General features: G+C 29.0%; 2 protein-coding genes across 4 annotated transcripts; both read left to right on the top strand.

Moving 5' to 3' along the window:
- The first annotated feature begins 19,707 nt into the window (after positions 1-19,707).
- LOC119600425 (tRNA (guanine(37)-N1)-methyltransferase) lies at positions 19,708-22,418 on the top strand. 2 transcript variants are annotated; one of them, XM_037950635.1, is made up of 3 exons: positions 19,708-19,801; positions 21,804-21,981; positions 22,053-22,418. In XM_037950635.1, the coding sequence occupies exons 2-3, from the start codon at positions 21,823-21,825 to the stop codon at positions 22,227-22,229; spliced, it is 336 nt and encodes a 111-aa protein (XP_037806563.1). In that variant the 5' UTR covers positions 19,708-19,801; positions 21,804-21,822; the 3' UTR covers positions 22,230-22,418. The 2 variants fall into 2 exon arrangements, with proteins under 2 accessions (XP_037806563.1, XP_037806562.1); XM_037950634.1 differs by lacking the exon at positions 19,708-19,801 and adding an exon at positions 21,469-21,515.
- On the top strand, positions 19,808-22,418 carry LOC119600423 (tRNA (guanine(37)-N1)-methyltransferase). Of its 2 annotated transcripts, XM_037950631.1 has the most exons (3): positions 19,808-21,473; positions 21,804-21,981; positions 22,053-22,418. In XM_037950631.1, the coding sequence occupies exons 1-2, from the start codon at positions 20,027-20,029 to the stop codon at positions 21,821-21,823; spliced, it is 1,467 nt and encodes a 488-aa protein (XP_037806559.1). In that variant the 5' UTR covers positions 19,808-20,026; the 3' UTR covers positions 21,824-21,981; positions 22,053-22,418. The 2 variants fall into 2 exon arrangements, with proteins under 2 accessions (XP_037806559.1, XP_037806560.1); XM_037950632.1 differs by lacking the exon at positions 22,053-22,418 and having other exon boundaries at positions 19,808-21,515; positions 21,804-21,936.
- Positions 22,419-23,762: the final 1,344 nt, after the last annotated feature.

The following is a 23,762-nucleotide window of genomic DNA, read 5'->3' on the forward strand; positions in this document are numbered from 1 at the left end:
TACCCAAACCAGGGAAACCTAGCTATGCGACACCTAAGTCTTATCGACCGATAAGTCTTACGTCCTTCCTACTTAAAACCTTGGAACGGATAGTCGATAGCATGGTTAAAAGCAGCATACCATACAATGACCTTAAATATAAGCAGCATGCTTATGTAAAGGGACGATCGGTGGAAACCGCTTTAAATGAAGTTGTCCACTACATAGGTGAATCTTTCGATAGCAAACTGTATACACTGGCAGTATGCATTGACATCGAAGGCGCTTTCAATAACGTGCACACTGATACCCTTATCCAATCCCTAGACCAGTTTTATGTTGACCGGGTGTTCCGTAACTGGATCAACTACATGCTAAGGAACAGATGGATAAGCTGCGAGATGTACGATATAACTATCAGGAAAAAGGTATTTCGCGGTATACCACAGGGTGGCATTTTGTCACCTTTACTCTGGGTCACCACGATTAATAGCCTCCTAAGGACCCTAACCGAGAAAGGACTTAGACCTGTCTGCTATGCAGACGATGTCGTAATACTTTTAAAGGGAAAGGATCCAAATTACTTGTGTAGAAGAGCTGAGGAGGCTCTGAATACGGCCTTGAGCTGGGCTCAACCGAGAGGCCTCAATGTTAACCCGGCGAAGACGGAAATCTGTCTTTTCACAAGAAAGACAAAAATTTCTACATATACTGAACCTTGCTTCTTGGGCAAGAAGATACCGGTGACAGACAAAGTTAAGTACTTAGGTGTAATACTTGACCGGAAATTAAAATGGAGACACCACATAGAGGATAGGATCAACAAGGCACATCGGTGCTGGGCGATATGTAGGAGAACCATAGGCATGAAATGGGGTCTTAGTCCTACTATGACAAATTGGCTTTATAAAAGTGTAATTAGACCAATTCTAGCTTATGCTTCAATAATCTGGTGGACTGCTTTGGACAAAAAGTGTAATATCAAACTACTACAGGGAGTTCAGCGTACATGCTGCTTGGGTATAAGTGGTGCCATGTGTACTACTTCAACCAAGGCTCTGGAAACGTTGCTAGATATTCCACCCATTGAAACATATATAAGATATGAGGCGGCGCTTACAGCCGAACGGCTCTTTACTTTAGGCGAACTGGCCAAAAACGGTTATAGGACACGTCATCAATGTATACTGGACACATTGGAAGGTTATACACATTCATCGGACGTGCCTGATCGCATACCAGACACTGAATATGTCGGAAACTTTGAAACGCTAATCCCAGATAGAATGTCTTGGTCAAGCGGAACATTAGAGCAAATACCAGTAGGAATCCGTTGCTACACGGATGGCTCTAAATTAGGGGACAAAGTGGGTCTGGGGTTCTATATTGAAGACCCAGAAACAGAAATATACCACCGTTTACCTAATCATAACACAAGCTTCCAGGCAGAAGTACGAGCAATAACGGAATGTGTAAATTGGATTAGAATAAATATGGCGCCCACAGGGCTTAATATATTTACCGACAGCCAGAAGGCAATTTGTGCGATATCAGGTGATAGAATTAAATCTAAGACCGTATTGGATTGTAAGAAAGCTTTAACTGAATACTCTCCCAGAGGTAAGGTTCACATCATATGGGTACCAGGCCACTCGGGAGTAATCGGCAACGAAAGGGCGAATGTAATAGCTTTAAAGGGAAGGGAGCTCGATGTAGTTAACCTGACAAACGCAAAACCATTCGACGCAACAAAAGCTGAATTAAAAATATGGATGAGAGAATCCCATAAGGCCTCTTGGAATAATGAAACGGTGGGTAGAACCACAAAGATTCTATGGGGTGACCCTGATGAGAGCAAGACGAGAAATCTTCTCAAAATGAGCAAGTCTGAGGTTAGTATGATGGTACGTATTCTCAGTGGACACACAGGATTACGAGCACATCTATACAAAATTGGACGTGCGAATTCAGACGAATGTAGAGCATGTGGAGAGGACAGTGAAACTCTGGAGCACTTTCTTTGCCATTGTCAGGCATTCGTCGAAGTTAGATCCAAGTATCTTGGAAGTGATGTTATTCCGGAAATAACATTCTTAACCAACACCGATTGGAAGATTCTTAGGAATTACGTCCAGGAAACTGAGTTTCTGAACATTCAGTAAACAACTTTTTTTTTTTTTTTTTTTTTTTTTTTTTTTTCTTGAATTGGAGCGCACAACAGGCCCGATAGTGGCCTAGGTGTATTTCTTCGGATTTGATGTAGTATACATCCTCCTATCAACCTAACCTAACCTAACCTAGAACAAAGAAACTGCACATTCTTTAACCAGATACATAATAATATTAGGCATTGACCGACGTGGATTGCAAAAGATAATTTTAAAAATATTTAAAGGATATTATGGCAGATATACGTATTTTAGATGCCAAGTTTAAAGATATCATCAAACGTACCGATACTAGTGTTGACGAATTTATTGAAGGCATTAAAACAATAAAAATGGAAACAACTCTATTTAATGTCACCGCTGGAAATGTGATGAAAAATTGTAACGAGCTAGATTTGTTTTTAATGTCGTTATACCGAAAACACAAGGAATTACGTATAAAACTGCTATCAATGGTAAATGTTGGTGCATCTGCAAGAAATGAATTTGAACAATTGTATAACTTTGAACGATTTATGGAATACATTATAAAAAGTCGTTTGGAATATCTTGAACGTATTAGACAAAAAATGTCGACTTCAGTCATGCCGCATCAATTTGTTATAGTGGAAAACCATCTTACATTTAACTTTGAGCCATTTGCACAAAGTTTTTGATAGAAATAATGTATATGTACATATATATTTATATATAATGGAATAAAGTTTTTTTTAATAAAATATGAAATAAATAAAAAAAATTGTTCACGTGTTTTTATGTGGATATATTTCAGAATCACATTGGAATAACTTTCTCCTATTTGAGTCTTACTATATTCGGACTAAAAATGGACACAGCAGTAAAGGTGAGCTTTGTAACTTTCATTTTATAAAAAATATTCGTTATATTTTCTTTCTATTATTTTTAAAGAAAATTTTTTTTATCTAAATATTCCTTTTATAGAACATTTTCGATCTAAATATTCTTCTTATAGAAAATTTTCGCTAAATTATCTTTTTTCGATCTAAATATTCCTCGCTATATTTTATTTTCATACAAAATTTTCAATAAAGATTCTTTTTATAGAAAACTAGCTTTACCCAGCGTGCTTTGCTACCCTAAAAGCAGTAAAAATAAAAAACTGCAATAGTTCTCTAGATTTACAATATGTTACATATTAGAGATGCCAAGCAAATTACTGAAAGTTCGCCAATTTCTATCTATCTATGATAAATTTGAATAATATCGATACCCTATATTCAAAAAGTGCTAAATCAATAAAGTCTAGTTTTCAGGAAAGTAAAAAAACTATTTAATTCGTGAAATATTGCACTAAAAGACAATATTTCTTCCAGAATACGTTTTTAACATCCTTACTAATTCTTACCTATGAAAAAATTTTAATATTTTGCACATTTTAGCGACTTATTTAAGATAGCACTTTTTGGTCGACAAAAAAACTAATATTTGTTCTAAGTTAGCATGTTTTGTTCAAAAAATAGAACAAAAATTTCTTCTAATAATATGCGTTATTTTATAATTTTATGAAATGTTTTTTTTTTAAGGGATATAAGTCAAACCAGTAAGTATTTAAGTATAAACCAGTAAGTTTAAGTAGAAAAACTCATGGCATATCTGTTTGTTTACTATTCCTTATTCTCAGTACAAATATTTTAAATTATGAAAAGTTTCTGAATATAAAAAGTACCAATATTTTTTTAATAATACTCCATAATTTGCACATTTAAAGACTTTTTTATAATCAAAATTCTAAATTGGAACCATAGAATATTATAGATCTTAGTGTTATAAACTATTTTTGAAATAACTTTACATTTTTCGGAAAAACATTATTTAAAGTCGAAAACTGGCATTATATACAAATATATAAATGATCATATCTTAAAAACTATACATTCAATTTATTAATCTTCACCTGTTTCGTGTTCAGCATGTTCATCTTGTTAATATACAAAATAAATTTTAAATAAATTTGAAGTTTTAAAAAATGTTGTAAAATTTATATGGAAGTTAGCACTTATTTTCTTCAATAAAAATTTAACTTTGAGATAGCATATTAACAAAAATTGTTGTTAAAAGTGCAAATATTACATTTTTGGTTTCAAATTTATACCAGACGTGGATCCTGCATTGAGGAATCCTTTTGCATCAAAAACTCACTTTGCCCAAAATTGAGTTCGCACTTTTTGAATATAGGGTCACGATATAATAGTTTCCAAGATATACAAAATTTTGTATTTAATTCATTTATCTAGTGCCAAGCCCCCAATTGAAAGCTCGCCCGTTATTCTCTAAATGCTCACATGAATGTCAGAGTTTTTTATGTAAAATTTTAAGATTTTAGCTCTAGTAGTTTCCAGATATACAATTAATTATTCTATTTCATTCATGTGTGGGCTTCAAGCTCCCCTGATGAAAGTCCGATCTTTTTCCTCCAAAATATTCAGATGATTATTGAAGTAATTTCTGCAAAATTTGAAGAATCTAGTTCTATTAGTTTCCCAGATAAACGAAATTTTATATTTAAGTTATATGGGAGTTGTCAAGTTCCCCATTGAAAGTGCACCCGTTATACTCTAATTGTTCAGATGAATGTCAAAGTTTTTCAAGTAAAATTTGAAGATTCTAGCTCTAATAGTTTCTAAGATATACGTTTTTTTGGTCCACGCCCCCCATATGAAAGTCCGCTCGTTTTCCCCCAAAATGTTCAGTTTAATATTAAAGTAATTTATGCAAAATTTGAAGAATCTAGTTCTATTAGTTTCCCAGATAAAGGAATTTTTGTATTTTATTAATATGGGAAGTGCCAAGTCCCCCATTTAAAGTCCGCCAATTATTCCCTAAATGTTCACATTAATGTCAAAGTACTTCATGTAATATTTAAAGATTCTACATCTAATAGTTTCTCAGATATAAGAATTTTTCTATTAAATTCATGTGGGGGTTTCAAGCCCCCAAGATAAAAGCCTGCCCTTTTTTCTCCAAAATGTTTAGATGAATATTAAAGTAATTTGTGCAAAATTTGAAGAATCTAGTTCTATTAGTTTCCCAGATAAACGAAATTTTGTATTTATCTTTTTCATCCAAAATGTTCAGACGAATATTTAAGTTCTTAATGCAAAAGTTGAAGAATTTAGTTCTATTAGTTTCCCAGATAAACGAATTTTTGCATTTAATTAATATGGGAGGTGCCGCTCCCCTCATGGGTAGTCCGCCAATTTATTTCCCAAAATGTTAACATGGATGTTAAAGTTATTTGTGCAAAATTTTAAGATTCTAACTGTAATTGTTTCTAAGATAAACGAATTTTTGTTTTTAATTTATATGGGAGGTGCCACGCACCCTAATGCTAGTCCGCCTACTTTTTGTCCTAAATAATCATATTGACACTAAAGTGGCTCCGACAAAATTTGAGGACTCTAACTGTTATATTATCTCAAATATACGGATTTAATATTTTCTAATATGGGCGTGGCACCTCGCCCACTTGAAATTTCAAAATAAAAAGTAGCCTATTACCTATTCCAGACATACGGGAATACGCTGTGAAAAGAAAATCGGTTCAGCAGTTTTGTAGTCTATAACGTTCAAACATACATTCATTTTTATAAATATAGATTTTCGCTAAATTTTCTTTTTATAGAAAATTTTTGCAAAATTTTCTTTTTATAGAAAATTTTCGCTAAATTTTCTTTTTATAGAAAATTTTCGCTAAATTTTCTTTTTATAGAAAATTTTCGCTAAATTTTCTTTTTATAGAAAATTTTCGCTAAATTTTCTTTTTATAGAAAATTTTCGCTAAATTTTCTTTTTATAGAAAATTTTCGCTAAATTTTCTTTTTATAGAAAATTTTCGCTAAATTTTCTTTTTATAGAAAATTTTCGCTAAATTTTCTTTTTATAGAAAATTTTCGCTAAATTTTCTTTTTATAGAAAATTTTCGCTAAATTTTCTTTTTATAGAAAATTTTCGCTAAATTTTCTTTTTATAGAAAATTTTCGCTAAATTTTCTTTTTATAGAAAATTTTCGCTAAATTTTCTTTTTATAGAAAATTTTCGCTAAATTTTCTTTTTATAGAAAATTTTCGCTAAATTTTCTTTTTATAGAAAATTTTCGCTGAATTTTCATTTTATGAAAATTTTCGCTGAATTTTCATTTTATGAAAATTTTCGCTAAATTTTCTTTTTATAGAAAATTTTCGCTAAATTTTTTTTTTATAGAAAATTTTCGCTAAAATTTTTTTTTTTATAAAAAATTTTCGCAAATTTTTTTTTTATAGAAAATTTTCGCAAAATTTTTTTTTTATAGAAAATTTTCAAAAAATTTTCTTTTTATAGAAAATTTTTGCTAAATTTCTTTTTATAGAAAATTTTCGCTAAATTTTCTTTTTATAGAAAATATTCGCTAAATTTTCTTTTTATAGAAAATATTCGCTAAATTTTCTTTTTATAGAAAATATTCGCTAAATTTTCTTTTTATAGAAAATTTTCGCTAAATTTTCTTTTTATAGAAAATTTTTGCTAAATTTTCTTTTTATAGAGAATTTTCGCTAAATTTTCTTTTTATAGAGAATTTTCGCTAAATTTTCTTTTTATACAAAATTTTCGCTAAATTTTCTTGTCATAGAAAATTTTCGCTAAATTTTCTTGTCATAGAAAATTTTCGCTAAATTTTCTTTTTATAGAAAATTTTCGCTAAATTTTCTTTTTATAGAAAATTTTTGCTAAATTTTCTTTTTATAGAGAATTTTCGCTAAATTTTCTTTTTATAGAGAATTTTCGCTAAATTTTCTTTTTATACAAAATTTTCGCTAAATTTTCTTGTCATAGAAAATTTTCGCTAAATTTTCTTGTCATAGAAAATTTTCGCTAAATTTTCTTTTTATAGAAAATTTTCTTTTTATAGAAAATTTTCGCGAAATTATCTTTTTATGAATAATTTTCGCTAATATTTTGATATTTATTTACAAAAAAAATTATTCTAACCCACTGTCACAAATCATGACTAATGAAGATAACAAATGCAACCATGCAAATGGCCAAGACTACACAAATAGGTACAAAATGTATTTCCCCGTTTTAAATAAAAACCAAAATTTCCCTAATACAAATATAGGGAATTCAAAAACAGTATTTAACGTAAAAAATCCATAATTTTTTTTAACTCACTTCGTAAAGTGTTCGTCATTTGCCGATTAAAAAGAAGGTTTTTTATTGGCGTCTTTAGAACTTTTTAGAAGATAAAGGTTTTTCTGAATCAAACATTTAATAAAAATCATTCAAAATGGCAAATATTCGTAAATTACAAAAGGAATTCAAAGATGTCATTAAACAAGCCGAAACTTGTATGAATGAACTATTCGATATTGTTAAAAGTAAAAAACCAAAATCACTCATTTTTCTTGCGGGAGGCAAGCTGGTGAAAACATTCTGGGAATATGATTTGTTATTGGTGGCACTTTATTGTAAAATGTTTGAATTAACTATTAAACTTCAGGAAGAAGTCAATACTGGAACAGTTACCTTGGAGCAAACTTTACTTACACATGACTTGCTATGTTTTGCGGAACGAATGCATGAAGAACACACTAAGTTTTATGCACATAATGCACGACGAATTGCTGAAATCCAAGATGTTGTAGGTATGGGAAAAATTACAAATTATTGTATACCTAAGTTCGAATTTTAGGTTTTGGAAGATTTGATGTTTATGTTTATCTAAAATCTTGCTTTTTATTGCATTATTTTAATGTTTTAACTGAAATAAATTGAATTGTCATTGAAAAATGTGTTTTATTTTTCATAGATTTGTTTTTTTTTTTTTTTTTTGAAGGATTCGTTGGCTTAGGATTATTACTAACAAATGTGTATCATGCCATAGAAAAATTGAATTTTTAAACAGTACTTTAAAAAACATATACTTTTCGCCGTTTTTTGACTAATTTATTATTACTATAGACTATGGACTAAACTTCTGGCTAGTCTATGAATTAGATTATTGGAAAGCCTATAGATTAGTTAATTGATTTGTTTATGGACAATCCACCGTGCTGACAAGTCTATTAGCTAGTCTATAAACAATTCGTTTGACTAGTTTATGGACTGACCCATTGACAAATCTATTATTAACACATCTATGCTTTGACAAGTTTATTAGACATTGGCCAGTCTATTCACCCATTCACTGGCCAATAAATTAGTCTATTGACTAGTGTATGTACAAATCTGTTATCTAGTCTATGGATTAGTCTATTGACTATTGACTGACCCATTGACAAGTTAAAGCATTCGTCTCTTAACAAATCTATGAATTAGTCTATTTGACAAGTAGAGTAGTTTGTTAAGTAGCCTATTGGATAGTCTACAATTTAGACGATTAACTGGTCAATGGACTAGTGTTTAAAGTAGTCTATTGACTAAACTAAGAGTAGCCTTTGAATAAGTATATTGACTAACCTATGAAATAGGTTAATCTGTTGATCAGTCTACAATTTATGAAACAATGATTTCCATACTTGTTATAGGTACATATAACAGGTACGTGTTAGTCAGTAGTACACTACAGGGTTCCATTGGGCCTGTTGTGCTCTCTTTTAGCGGTGGAAATCGAAACAATTTACTCCGGTCTAACAGAGTACAACGATAATCACTAACCCAACGATGGCACACTAATCGAATAGGGTACTTACTACATATTTTCAAATTAGATTCTGAAGTAAGTCACTTCCTACTTGAGGTTAGGACGCCGGAGACAAAGTTTTAAGTTGAACAAGTGATTTTTATTACAACACTAGACAATCTTACTAATAAAAAGAAAGAACAAGTAAAAGGCTCACCTTGAAGTCAGTCTGTAAGCTGCCAACTTGGCCAGAAATGTAACACTTTTTGCAACACGAACTTTAATTATAATAAATTTTCTAATAAACATATTGATAGACTTGCTTTTTTATTAATAACTTTTTTATCTTCAAATGACTTTAACTTAATTATTTATTTTTTACATTTAGTTTCAAAACATTTGCACTTTACTTCTTTGACTTTGACAACTTTTTCTTAATGCAAAAACGCGAAAACACTTTACTTTTTTTGTATTTTTGTTATACTAAACACTTTCTAACACAAATAATTAACTTTTTTAAGAAAACTTTAAAATTTTCACAATTTTTCGCTTAAGTTGTTCTGACACGAATATAAATTAAAGTAGAATGAGAAAAATAACGCAATTAAAAAGCGCGTAAGTTTTATTCTGTCAATAAAGTTAAAAGAGAAAGATGACATGAAATGAGTTAAATGAGACTTGGCTAACATTGTGAAGATTTGTTGTTGTGAGAATTGTAATAGATTAAAGAAACGAAGAAAACAAAGTGAAACGGATGTATACAGAATGTAATAGATTAAAGTGAATTATTTAAGCAAGAGAAGAGGAATAAATGGAAAGTAAATATTATTTAAGAAGAAACAGATACGAAATTAAATGAGAAGAAACATCATAAACATGCATATTTAAGGGAAATATTATATAGTAATAAAGAACATCTTGAAAGTCAAAATATGCCAACAAAATTAAAAACTTTTTAAACATACAGTAGTTTTCCGATTTAACGAACCTATATGTTGTCAGGCCTGTTCGTTAAATCGAAAAGTTCGTTATATGCAGTACTAACTCGAAAGTGTCTTTTGGGTACATAAATAATAAAATTACATAAAATCAAATTTTTAAAAATATGTTTCAGGAAATATTTGTTCAATTCACAATCAAGTTATATATTGTATCTACTAAAGTGTAGTAACAGTGATTGTGAACAGATCTTTGCAGCAAGTCATAAGTTTATGTTCTCAATGAAAAAAAAAAAAAAAACAATCAAAACAAACAATGTCAAAAGATAAAAAATCAAATAATATTAAATTAATTAAACAAGTGAAATAAACCAAATTAATTTCTTTTAATTTAAAATTCTCTTATTTTCATTATTCCACATTTAAAACTAATAAATAAACAGTTTTTAATAAAATTTTATTTTTGTTTGTTTTGGTAAACAGCTGTTTGTTTGAATTTCTGTGTTACCACTTTAGCTGAAATAAACATATGAAAAATTGTCGTAAGAGTTGTATAGAGCTTTTGCATAGAAAATACCAACAACATTGTTATAATTATTGTAGCAGCTGCTGACATACTACGCATACAACGCTACAACATCGATTGTGAATTGAACAATTATTCTTTAGACAATATTTTATAAGAATTTTATGAAAAACTAGCAATTTATATCACAATGTGAAAACAATAAAGAAATCTGAAAAAAAACACAGTTTATTTCGTAAAACTAATCTACGTTCTGGAAAAGCAGTCGGACGACATAATTCTTAAAGAAGTTGAAACCCAATGTCTTGAATTGCGATGAATCTGAATCTGGCCTCAGAATTCCTCCATTACATCAGGCTTAGGAAATAGATTAATGTAAAGTTATTACAACGCGAATTCAGTTTAATTGTTGCAATATTGCCTCTGTCATATCTTGTTTTCTAGATTTTGCGACATTAAGGATTGTAGATTTGATTATCTCATATTTTTTGTATAAATCTTTAATAACAAATCTCAGATTATCTAGATCCTTCATTTTACTAAATTAGAAAAAATCAACTCTCGAAATCCATATTCGAAAGCAATAGAAAAGGAAATACCCCTCCTAAAACGTCGAAGCTTTTCTGAAATGTTTTTTAGTTATTTTTGTTAATTAAACTCTAATTTCAATTAATTTTATTTATATTTGTTCGTTAAACTGAGTACAAAAAGTATTTTTTGTTCGTTATGTAAGGTACTCAATGTAAAAATATTGATAGTTCGCTAAATGCGATGTTCGTAGAAACGAATGTTCGTTAAATCGGAAAACTACTGTATTTATAAAACTTGTTATTGAGAACTGTATGAAGTAAATAGGGTAAATGCACCTAATGTCGGCATCACCCAGTAGTCGGCATCTTTTAAATAAAAATGTAAATAAATAAGAAAAGCTGTACAAATTTATTAAGGTTTGATCTATATTTCATAGAAAATATGGTCTTTTTGCTCCATGAAATGAGTAAATTTAAGTAGGATTACTAATTCCCTCTATATTTGACGTTATTTAGTGACACCTTTGCAGCATTTGCAGCACTGTCAGTTTTCTTAAGAAAAAATTAGTTTTAGTGCCACCTTAAACAAGTAAATATTTATATTAAATTAAAAGATTTATTTGACAAAAATTGATTTAAATGAAAGAAAACAGTTGAAATATTCAATTTAAAGTGAAAAAGTTAGTTAAAAAAATATTTTTTTTTTGTAATATTAATCGCTGCCGCCATTAGGAACAAAAATTCTTATTGTCGGCATAGGGGTGCCGACTACTGGGTATTAAGTTCGATCATACGTATTCTATAGTCGGCACTCTAAAATTTATTATTTCTCTATAGAAAAATTGGGTATATTACTATGAAAAATTTCTATATAACAATTTTCTCTTCAAAAATTATACGTATAACAGTTATTTTTGTAAAAAAATTTATATATAACACTTTTCTCTATAAAAATTTATGTGTATTACAATTTCCTCTATAGAAAATTGATTGTACAACATTTGTTTCTATAGAGAATTATGTGTATACAATTTTTTTCTATAGAAAATTTTAGGTATAACAATTTTTAATACAAAAAATTATGTGTATATCAGTTTTCTCTATGAAAAATTGTGTGTATACCCTTTTTTCTATAGAAAATTACTTCTATAATAGCTTTTTCTATTGAAGATTACAATTTTTCTCTACAGAATATAATTTTCTATACAAAAAAATATGTGTATAACAGTTTTTTCTATTAAAACTTTTGCATATTGAAATTTTTTCTAACAAAAATTGCTTCTTAACTGTTTTTTTACACAAAAAAAATTATGAGTATAACAAATTTTTTCTATAGAAAATTCCTAGTATGACAATTTTTCTATAGAAAAGTGTTCTTATTATAATATCCTCTACGAAACTTATGTTTAATTTTTTTCCTATAGGAAATTGCATATTTTTATAAAAGATTTTCTTTAAAAAACAGTACATATAATACTTTTCCCTATAAAAAGTTACTTTTTTCTCTAACAAAAAATATATTATTGTATAGAAAATTGCATGTATAACTCTTTTTCTATAGAAAAAATGTTATTATGTATACTTAATACAATTATAATTATGTTTATAACATATTTTTCTACAGAAAAAACTATATTATTACAGTTATTTCTATAGAAAAAATTTAATTAAATATTTTCTTTGGAAAATTGTGTATATATCACTTTTTTTAATAAATAATTATGCTTTTTTCAAAGAAAAAATCTACTGCCGACTATAGGGACAGTTTTTGTCGAATTTAGGAACACTGGTGCCGTGCCGACTATTGGAAAATGTGGAGTTTTTAACAAAATTTACAAATTACTAAAAACTAGTTATTTGTTTTTCAAAAATGATAAATGGATCTAAAACTTAACTAAACACATAATTGTAATAACTAAAAATCATCGTAATAACATTTTCCGACTCTTTAGGGGGATAGTTTAAAAAAGAAAAAAAAGTTAAACTGCCGACTATTGGTACATTTACCATAATTTGTTAACTAGTCTATGAATCTGTCTAATGAATAGATAAATGACTAGTCCTTTGACTAGTATATCAAATAATCTGTCTGTTGACTAGTCTATAGACAAGCTTATTGGCTAGTTTACTTGCTAGTCTGTGAATTATCCTATTGAGTAGCCTATTGTCTAGTGTATGGATTAGTACACTGACTAATCTGTTGTTCAATATATGCTTTATTGACCAGTATAATGACTTATTTTGGCGTACGGACTATTAAGATTTTAGTTTAGTTTAAGTTTAGAATTTAGAAAGGACTTAACATTTCAATTTTCCATTTCCATCTCGGGTAAATCGTATTTGTGAAAAGCATAAAAATGCAACTATGCAAATATACGACTTTGTCCATTTTAAATGAAAAAATCCCTATTATAAATACAGGGTACAATAAAAACGGTATTTAAGATATTATGAAAAAGTTGCGGAAAATTCCATTACAAAATCGACCATAATTCACTTCGTGAAGCTTTCGTCATTTGATACGCACAAAAAATAATTTAATAACTAAAACCGATCATCTAGTGGTTTTACCAATAATTTTAAGATACAACTTGTATTCTGGAATAAAACCCACTAATATGGCAAATATTCGTAAGTTATACGATGAATTCAAAGACGTCCTCAAAGAATCTGACGCTTCGATTAACGAATTAATCGAAAATATAAAAAGCAACAAACCTTATACACTCGTCTTTCTTTCGGGATACCAGTTATTGGACAAAACCTGTAAACTAGATTTGTTCTTAATGAAGGTAAGTCGAGAAGGGCTGGAATTTGCTACAAAGATAGAGGAAAAGTGCTGTTTTGGAACAGATACGCTGGAGGAAATTAAGCGTGTACATGACTATCAAGCATTATTGGAACACGTGCAGGAAGAGCAGAGCAAATTTTACGCTAGTTGTGCAAAGAAAATTAATAGTGTCCAGGATGTTGCAATAACGCTTAATCTAAAATTTGAAAGTTGTTTGAAACACAAATTGGGACAAAAATAAATTTTGATTTTTATATGTTGAATGTTTTTGCATAATAAACATGTTTAAAATAATTTCGTGCGTACGATTCATTTCTAGAAATTTTTTTCGGTAATTTATAGAACATTTTTCGCAGAATGTAGCAATGAAAGTTATATTTTCTAAAAAAAAAATATTTTGACCCACTGTGCTTAAAGCTTGCTAATGTAAAAAAACTACTGTTTTCATATTTAAAGAGTATTTAGGGAAAAATGCAACCATGCAATTGGCCAAGACTACACAAATGGGTATAAAATGTATTTCCCCATTTTAAATTAAAAAAAAAAAAACAAATTTCCCATGTTCAAATCAGGGATACAAGCCGAGACGGCTCAAATCAGCGGCGGCTGGCCGCCGGTAATATTTTGCAAGCCGCGCCGACGCCGACTTCTTTCGGCTCAAAAGCTAAGCCGGCTTAAACGTAGCCGCTGATAAAGATTAGAATCACACATCTATTTCAGAACATAATTTCACCAAATTGAACGGAGTTGCCACTATTTTAAATTCTTATGGCAAATTGAAAAGAGTTGCCACACAATATTGTGCTAATATTAAAATAGTGAAAAATACTATAAATGTCCATTTTCTGCAAAAAAAAACTTATATAGAGACAGGTTTCTATGTAACAGACTATTATACAAAGATTTTTCAATATAATAAACCTTATAAGGTCAATTTCTAAAGAAAAAGTTAAATTGAGCCGACAATTTAGCCGCCGCCGATATTTTCTGTAATAAGCCGCCGCCGCCGACCCAAAATGGTTGCGCCGCCGCCGCCGATCATTTTCCATCGGCTTGTATATTTGAACTTCAAATACAGGGTAAAGGAAAAACGGCATTTAATGTCAAATGGCATATAAAAAGAAGTAAAAAAAAATCCATTTTATAAAAGACACCATCTTTTCTTCAATTTACTTCATAAAGATTTTCTAACACTCAATATGGCAAATATTCGTAAATTACACAATGAATTTAAAGAGTCCGTTAAACAAATAGAAGCTAGCATGAACGAATTCCTCGATACTATTAAAAGCAAAAAACCAAAAACACTAATTTTTCTTTCGGGACAAAAATTGTGGAAAAAATTCTGGGAATTTGATCTGATATTAATGGTGTTATTTCGCAAAGTGATTGAGTTAACTGTAAAACTGGAGAAAAAAACTAAATCTGGAAGAGTTACTGCAGAGCAGTTCATGTATGTGCATAACTTCAAATGTTTTGCGAAACGCATGCATGATGATCATACCGAATTCTATGAACATTGTGTACGAAAGATGTCGGAAATTGGCAACTTAGTAGTGGGAATACAATCGTTAAAAATGAAAAATTTTTTAAAACCAAAATTAGGATTCACCATGTAAGCTGAAATCATCAAGGCAGCTGATTTTTATTTTCCAGATATCTTTGAATTCTTTGTTATTTTAATGTATTAATGATTAATAATGAAATAAATTGGATTAATCAGATTTCTTGCGAATACCTATTTGTTGTTATAAAATTGACTAGGTTTTATGTCAGGCGATAGAATTCTGGACCTATATTTTCTTTCAAAATATAATTTTTTTCGAATATTTTCAATAAAATTTTCATATTAACTACCTGGTCTATGGACTAGTCTGTCTAGTAGTCAAAGGATTAGTCTGTTGATTACTCTATGGAAAAGTCCATAGATTAATCTATTGGCTAGTCTATGAACTAGACTATTGGATAGTCGATGAACCTACACTATTGATTACTCTATAAACTAGTCCATAGATTACTCTATGAAAAAGGCCATAGACTAGTCTATTTTAAAGTCAATTGGCTAGTCTATGAGCTAGTCTCTTGGGTACACCATAAACTAATTGGAAAAGTTCTTAAAATATTAAAAGGACTTTATGTGCCATGATTAGTACTTTGACTACTCTATGTACTAGTTCTATTGTCTACTCTGGACCAATCCATGGACTAATATATTGACTAGTCTATTGACTACTGTGTCTAGTAACATTGCAAATTTTTGGCAAGTAATAAATGGAGAATGGCGGTAGTTCAAGATTTAGTTGTGGCAAAATTTGGAAGTTATTTTAATGAAATAAATTGAACTGTTCTGGAAAACCTGCCTTATTTTTCTTATACCCTGCAAAATTATTGGAGTACCTACATGTTGATTTTAGGTAGTCCAAAAACTTCTCCCTGTAAACATTATTGGAGTATGATCCGTTTATTAGTCTTATGTAATGGATCATGTTTACTTTTTTAAATAATATGGTCCTTAGCGTGCGTTACATGGGACCATGTTGCGGATCATGTGCTCATATTAATTTTAGAAAGGGAGTAGTTTTGGGATTACTCTGATGCAATTCATGGATGGTAAGGCGAGGACCATACGAAGGACATCACAATGTTAAATGGAGTAAGTTTTTCCTACAATTTTTGCAGGGTATGAATCAATTATTTATGTTAATGGGAGCTCTTGGGAGAATTTGTTGGCTTAAAATTTTTTATGTACAAATTAAGATTAGTTGTGTTTTGTTGCTATCAATGAGTGTTAACGCTTAAAGTTAGCAACAAAACGAACATTACCTGACTTGGCATCACTCCACAGAAGAAATCTGCTAAATCTTGAAATTATTTACATTTTCTTAAAAAAGGTTTTTTTATTTGATATTTTTTTTTGATTTAAATTTTATTTTAAAATATTTTTTTATTGTTTGACATAAACACATTAATATTTGTATTTTTATTTTTGAATTGGTAGCACTTTTATCGACGTTAAAATTAACTTGTATAATTTTACACGTTAACTCCTAACGTTTATAAATTTTAAATTTATATGAAATTGCCTTTGAACGTTAGCAACAAAACACAACTATTATGTAAAAATCGTATTTAAACTAGGATTCTATAGTTGAAACGAAAAGTCGACTTTTCGACTTTTTGCATTTAGTTAAAAGTCGACTTTTCGACTTTTTCCATTTTATGAAAAGTCGATTTTTCGACTTTTCGACTTTTTTCGACTTTCCGATTTTTTGACTTTTCTATTTTTATTTACAAAGTCGACTTTTCGACTTTTTTCATAGACGATAGTCGAGTTATCGACTTTTTTGGAACAAAATAGTCGACTTCGACTTTTCGATTTTTTTTGTTCGATTATTCGAAAGTCGATTTATAGAACCCTAATTTAAACAAAAGTCGAAAAAAATTCAAAATGTCGGAAAAGTATTCTTTTGATTTAAATTTCCCGTTTTACAGATCAAATTTCCTAATATCAAATACAGGGTAAACAAAAACCCGTATTTAATGTCGGATAAAAAAGTTGCAGAAAAAATCCACCATATTTTTTTTTTTCAATTCACTTCATGAAGCCTTCGTCATTTGTCAATTAAAAGCGGTACAAATAATTTTTCGCTATTTTCTGGAACAAGAGCTATTAATATGGCAAATATTCGTAAATTACACGATGAATTTAAAGATGCTCTCAAAAAATCAGATGCTTCAATGGACGAATTTCTCGATAATATAAAAAGCAACAAACCCGATACACAAATTTTTCTTTCGGGATATGAGTTAATGGGCAAAAGATGCAAATTAGACTTGGTCTTACTGAAGTTATGTCAAAAAGCGATCGAGTTAAATATAATGCTAGACGAAAGATGCAATACTGGAACAGATACCCTAGAGGATTATATGCGTGTATATGACATTAACAAATTTGTGAAACGCATGGATAAAGAGCATAGCGAACATTACGCACGTAGTTCGAAAAAAATGAGTGGTATCCAGGACATTGCAATGGCACTTCTCTATCAAAAAATTGAAAATTGTATAAAACATAAATTGGGACAAAATCTATTTTGATTTCTATACATATGTACGTTAATGTTTTTGCAAAAAACTGAAATAAATACATTAAAATAATATTCTGTGTAGGTACAATCCATTTCTAGAAATTTATTTCTTTAATTCCATTTCTAGAAGTTTTCTTTTTATAGAAAATTTTTGAAAAATTTTATTTTATAAGACCATTGCGCAAAAATTTCTTTATAGAACAATTTCGAAAATTTTTTTCAAGAAAATGTGCGCTAAATTATACGTTTCTAGAAAATTTTTAGTACATTTTTTTTTTGATATTTAATAGGGTTCTATAAATCGACTTTCGAATAATCGAACAATCGACTTTTTGTCGAAAAAAGTCGAAAAGTCGAAGTCGACTATTTTGTTCCAAAAAAGTCGATAACTCGACTATCGTCTATGAAAAAAGTCGAAAAGTCGACTTTGTAAAAAAAAGTCGAAAATAGTCGAAAAGTCGATAAGTCGAAAAAAGTCGAAGAAAGTCGAAGAAAGTCGAAAAGTCGAAAAAAGTCGAAAAGTCGGAAAAAGTCGAAAATAGTCGAAAATTTTAAAAAAGTGGTAAAGAAGTCAAAAACTCTAAAATAGTCGGAAAAACTCGAAAAAAGTCGAAAATAGTCAAAAAGTCGTAAAAAATCGAAAAGTCGAAAAGTTGAAAAAAGTCGAAAAAAGTCGGAAAAAGTCGGAAAAAGTCGAAAAGTCGGAAAAAGTCGAAAAGTCGACCATTTATAAAATACTAAAAGTCGAAAAGTCTAAAAGTCGACTTTTAAATAAATGAAAAAGGTCGAAAAGTCGAAAAATCGACTTTTCATAAAATGGAAAAAGTCGAAAGGTCGATAAGTCGACTTTTAACTAAATGCAAAAAGTCGAAAAGTCGACTTTTCGTTTCAACTATAGAACCCTAATATTTAATAGTATTTAAGATAAAAATGCAACCCTGCAAATGGTCAAGACTACACAAATGGGTAAAAAATGTATTTCCCCGTGTTAAATGAAAAAAATCCTTCCTGCAAATACAGGGTAAAGTGATAACGGCATTTAGTGTCAAACGTCATATAAAAATCCTTTTCTAAATAGTGGTTTTCTTCAGTTTCACATTGGCGTTTTAACAAATAATTTCAAGAATCAAGCTATTTTTTGTACGATTATATCCAATAAGAACTTTAATAATGGCAAATATTCGCAAATTGCACAAGGAATTCCAGGATGCCATTAAAGAAACAGAAGCTGTCATGAACGAATTCATCGATATTATGAAAAGCAAACAACCAATGTCGTTGGTATTATTTTCATTACAAAAATTATGGAAAAAGTTCTGGGAATTTGATTTGCTTCTGATGGTGTTATTTCGAAAAGTGATTGAGTTATCTATAAAACTAGAGGAAAAAACTGAATCTGGAACAGATACTGCGGAGCAGATCATGTACGTACAGCACTTTAAACGTTTTGCGGATCGCATGCATGAGGATCATTGCGATTTCTATGAACATTGTGTGGAAAAGATGTCGGGTATCGACAATTTAGTAGTGGGTCTTCAGCTCGTAAATATGGAAAATTTTTGTATACCTAAATTGGGTTAAATATAATTTTCTACATTAATTAGTATTATTTTGATGTTTTAATAAAAGTTTTTAATGAAATAAATTGAATTGCATATTCTTAAAAATATGTTCTATATTAATGGGATTTCTTGGGAGATTTTGTTTGGTGTAAGAATATTGGAATAATATTTGATTAGGTTCCTTGTCAGGTTATGGGAATTGTGGCTAAATGTGGATAATGCAGATAATTTTAAAAAGATTTGAATTTTTTACTTATAAATATTTCTCGAAAGTTCTATAAAAAGGAAATCTTGGAACAATTTAAAAAATTTCCATAATCTTGTCCCATTCTGTGTTGATTCTATTTCGTCGAATTCCGAATTCTTATTTTTGGTGACTTCTCACACTCTAATCTTTAGATCCATTATGTCCAATATTAATTTACTTTGAATTCTACAATATTTTTTTCCTTTTCAAACAAAAATCCTTCTTGTGAGACCGTCGCTTATCGCCAACGGTAACAATTGTAATCAAACAAAACTACTACATGTGTTCAATTCGTAACATTAAATACAACGCTGTGTTTTGTTTTCAGTGCGGTGTGGAGGAGAAGTAAAGAGGTAATTTCTAATAGAATTTAAGCAAAAAATATAAATTTATTTTAAAAAATTCTAAAATATCTTTAAAACTAAAGTAAAATAAAACAAATATATAAACAAAAAACCCAATTTGTAAAAACTTTATAAATTAAAACATTAATTAAAAGTATCTTATAACAAGAAGAACAAGCGCCACGTTTTTCTGTGATTGTGAAATATTTGCTCAAAAAAAAAAAAAAACACTTGATGCTCCACGGAAAAGTTTCCTCAAGCATACAAATTGGAGTTTTATTAAAGTTTAACAAATTTCCAATAACACAACCAGCAACAACAACCTTAAGATACCGACATTATTGGAAAAACATGGATTGTGATTTATTAAAGCCACCCTCAGAAGTAAGAGGTATGACGGTGTTGGCAATAGAAAAATTTAATAAAACCATACAAGTTCCACGTTTATGGGTACCCGAAGAAAAATCCCAACGTGTATTGCCGCTAGTGAAAAAATTACTATTGAAAATGGAAAAATTGAAACCGGTGAAACCATTGAAATACCAAGAGCAAGAGGGTAGAGAAATTTTATTACATCCCCAGCCAGTAAAGAGCTGGCAGGATTTACCCACTCAGGAATTGGAAAAACATGACATTAAAGAGGAAAATTATGCCTTAACGGAATTAAACTTAAGCTATGACAATTGGCGAGCAGATGAGATAATGAAATCTGTTTTGCCGGCAAATGAAGAAGGTTTAACTTCGTATTCCAGAATAGGTCATATTGTGCATTTGAATTTGAGAGACCATTTAATGCCCTATAAGGATCTAATAGGCCAAGTGCTGTTACAAAAAGTGGTGGGTTGTAAAACTGTGGTGAACAAAGCGGCCTCTATTGATAACACCTATCGTAACTTCCAGCTGGATTTGTTGTGTGGTGAGGCTGTCTATCAAGTGGAAACTAAAGAAAATGGTGTTTTCTTTGAATTTGATTTCTCAAAAGTCTATTGGAATCCCCGTTTATCAACAGAACATGAAAGAATTGTTCAATTACTTAAACCCCAAGATGTTTTGTATGATGTCTTTGCTGGTGTAGGACCATTTGCAGTGCCTGCAGCCAAAAAACAATGCCAGGTCTTGGCCAATGACTTAAACCCCGAAAGCTATAAATGGTTGCAGCACAATATGAAACGTAACAAATGTTTAGCACAAGCTCAGGTCTTTAACAAAGATGGACGAGATTTTATACTTAATGAATTACGTGAAGATCTGCTTAAAAGATGGCAACAACCAAATGCTAACAATTACAAAATACACATTACCATGAATCTTCCCGCCATGGCTGTAGAATTTCTATCTGCCTTTAGAGGTCTATTTGCTAAAGAGACCTCAATAGATTTTAGCCAGGAAAATGTAAATTTTCCTTTGGTACATGTTTATTCATTTGCCAAGGGTACTAATACCAAAGAATTGGTTTTGCAATTAGTGGAAGAAAATTTACAGCTGAAATTAAAGGACAATTTAGAAGGAGTATATTTTGTACGCAATGTGGCACCCAACAAAGATATGTATCGTGTATCGTTTTATCTTACCGAAGAGATTTTAAAGCAACCAATTGCTGGTAGTGTGGCTAATAGCGATAAGGAGGGTATTAAACGTAAAGCTGAAGTAGACGAAGACGAAATGTTGGAAAGTTCAAAATGTAAAGTTAAATGTTCTTAGTTTTAAAGCTGCTGCACAAATTGTAATTATTTTTTAATAATTTAATAAAATAAATTACATATGTTATATAAATTCTACTGTTATTGGGGAAAATGTGATTATGATAAAATTATGTAAAAAGGGAGATGTTTTAGAAAATTATCTAAAAAGAATAGTATTTTTTGAAAAATTTCTATAAAAAATGTTTTGCAAAAATTATAGAAAAAGCGAAATTTTCGAAAAATTTTTATAGAAAAAGAAAAATTTTCGAACAATTTCTACAGAGAAGGAGGAATTTTGGAAAAACATTTATACTTTTTTTTTCTTTCAGTTTCTTCGGTATTACAATAATGGGTCGCAGGTCTAAACAGAAAACTAATGGTGGCAATAAACCTGGAGCTGCTGCCACCAGTTCCATTAACAAATCTAAGAAAAATAAAAATCTTTTTAAAGTATCTGATGTCAAACAAAAGAAGAAACCCAAAGAAGTACAGGGAAAACTTAAAAAGGTAAGATTTATTATTCCTTAAAATATCCGATTAAATTATCTCTTTTTTTTAATATTTTTAACTTCCTGCAGATCAAAGAAGCCGTCACTAAGAAACAAGAAAAAGTTGATGCCAATCTACGTGATTTACACAAGGATTTAGTTGTTAAGAAACCTCAAGCCTCTACCTCGAAACCATTAAAACCCACCAAAAAACCAGCACCTAATACAAAAAATCTTTCCGATAAATTGGGAAATTTCAAATTTTAAAAAGAAAGAAAATAGCAGCGTGCTGTTGTTTGCTCTTTCGGCAATATTTTCTTCAAGTAGTTATAGTTGAGTTCTATTTTAATTGTAGATTTTAGAAGAATTTTAATTATGTTAAAAAAAAAATACATAAAAGAAACATATGTGTAATGTTTAATAGACATATGTAATAAAAGTTATATTAAAAACATACTAATATTGTTAAATACGTGTTTTACGAACATTATAAATAGAGAAAGAGGAATTGTCGAAATTTTTATATGCATTTTTCATAAATTGTTTATAAAAACAGAATTTGTTTAAAAAATCATATAAAATATTATAAATTGAAGATTTTCTTTAAAAAGAGAGAATTTATTGACAATTTCTATAAAAGAGGAGAACTTCTATAAGAGGAAATCTTTCGAAAACTTTGTATAAAATAGAGAATTTATTGACATATTTTATAGAGAAATTATCGATAATTTCTCAAAAGTAGGAGAATTTGTCGAATTTCCTTAAAAAGAAAATTTATTAAAAAATTTTCTCTATAAAGAGAAGTTTTGTAAAATTTTCTATAATAAGAAATTAAAAAAAAATTAATAAAAGAAACAAGTTAACGAAAATTTTTCAAAAAAAGAAAAATTTTGTAAAATTTTCTAGAAAAAAGAGAAATTTTGTAAAATTTTATGTAAAAAGGAAAAATTTTGAAATATTTTCTTTAGAAAATTTATAAAAAAGAGAATTTTTTTTCGGAAAATTTTTTATAAAAAAAGAGAAATTTTTGTAAATTTTTTTTAAATAAAAAAGAGAAAAATTTTATATCAAAAAGAGAATTTTTTAAAATATTCTATAAAAGAAAAATCTTTTGAAATTGTTCTATAAAGAAAAATTTTGTAAAATCTTTTATAAAAAGAAGAAATTTTGAAATATTTTCTATAAAAGAAAAGAATTTTATAGAAAATTTTTTAAAAAAGAGAAATTTCTAGAGAATATTTCTATAAAAAAGAGAAATTTTGTAAAAAAGAGAAAAAATTTGAAATATTTTCTATAAAAGAGACAAATTTTCTAGAACATTTTTTAAAAAAGAAAAATTTTGTTAAAATTTCCATAAAAAAGGGAAATTTTTTTATAAAAAAGAGTGAAATTTTCTATAAAGAAGAGTGAAATTTTCTATAAAAAGAATAAATATTTTCTATAAAAGAAATCAATTTTCAATAAAAATTTCCTAAAAAAGAGAAATTTTGTAAGATTTTCTATAAAAAAGAGAAATTTTGTAAAATTTTATATGAAAGAGAAAAAATTTGAAATATTTTCTATAAAAGAGACAAATTTTCGAGAAAAATTTTCTAAAAAAGAGAAGTTTTATAAAATTTTTTATAAAAAAGAGAATTTTGAAAATTTTCTATAAAAAAAGATAATTTTTGTGAAATTTTCTATAAAAAATATAAATTCTCTATAAAAGAATGAAAAGAGATTTTTTTTATAAAAAAGAGAAATTTTGTAAAATTTTCTATAAAAAAGAAAAATTTTGTAAAATTTTCTTAAAAAAAGAGA

Source organism: Lucilia sericata, unplaced genomic scaffold (genome assembly GCF_015586225.1).
Source record: "Lucilia sericata isolate MDLA Ls3-8-SP2 unplaced genomic scaffold, ASM1558622v1 Contig000113F_arrow, whole genome shotgun sequence".
Taxonomy (NCBI): Eukaryota; Metazoa; Arthropoda; class Insecta; order Diptera; family Calliphoridae; genus Lucilia; species Lucilia sericata.

What these genes read in the sequence shown, in the direction of transcription:
- LOC119600423 (XM_037950631.1), top strand. Translation starts at nt 20,027, where the DNA reads ATGCTCCACGGAAAAGTTTCCTCAAGCATACAAATTGGAGTTTTATTA. An exon ending in AATGTTGGAAAGTTCAAAAT is followed by an intron (nt 21,474 to 21,803) that starts GTAAAGTTAAAT and finishes TTTTTCTTTCAG; the next exon opens with TTTCTTCGGTATTACAATAA.
- LOC119600425 (XM_037950634.1), top strand. Translation starts at nt 21,484, where the DNA reads ATGTTCTTAGTTTTAAAGCTGCTGCACAAATT. An exon ending in TTAAAGCTGCTGCACAAATT is followed by an intron (nt 21,516 to 21,803) that starts GTAATTATTTTT and finishes TTTTTCTTTCAG; the next exon opens with TTTCTTCGGTATTACAATAA. An exon ending in TACAGGGAAAACTTAAAAAG is followed by an intron (nt 21,982 to 22,052) that starts GTAAGATTTATT and finishes AACTTCCTGCAG; the next exon opens with ATCAAAGAAGCCGTCACTAA.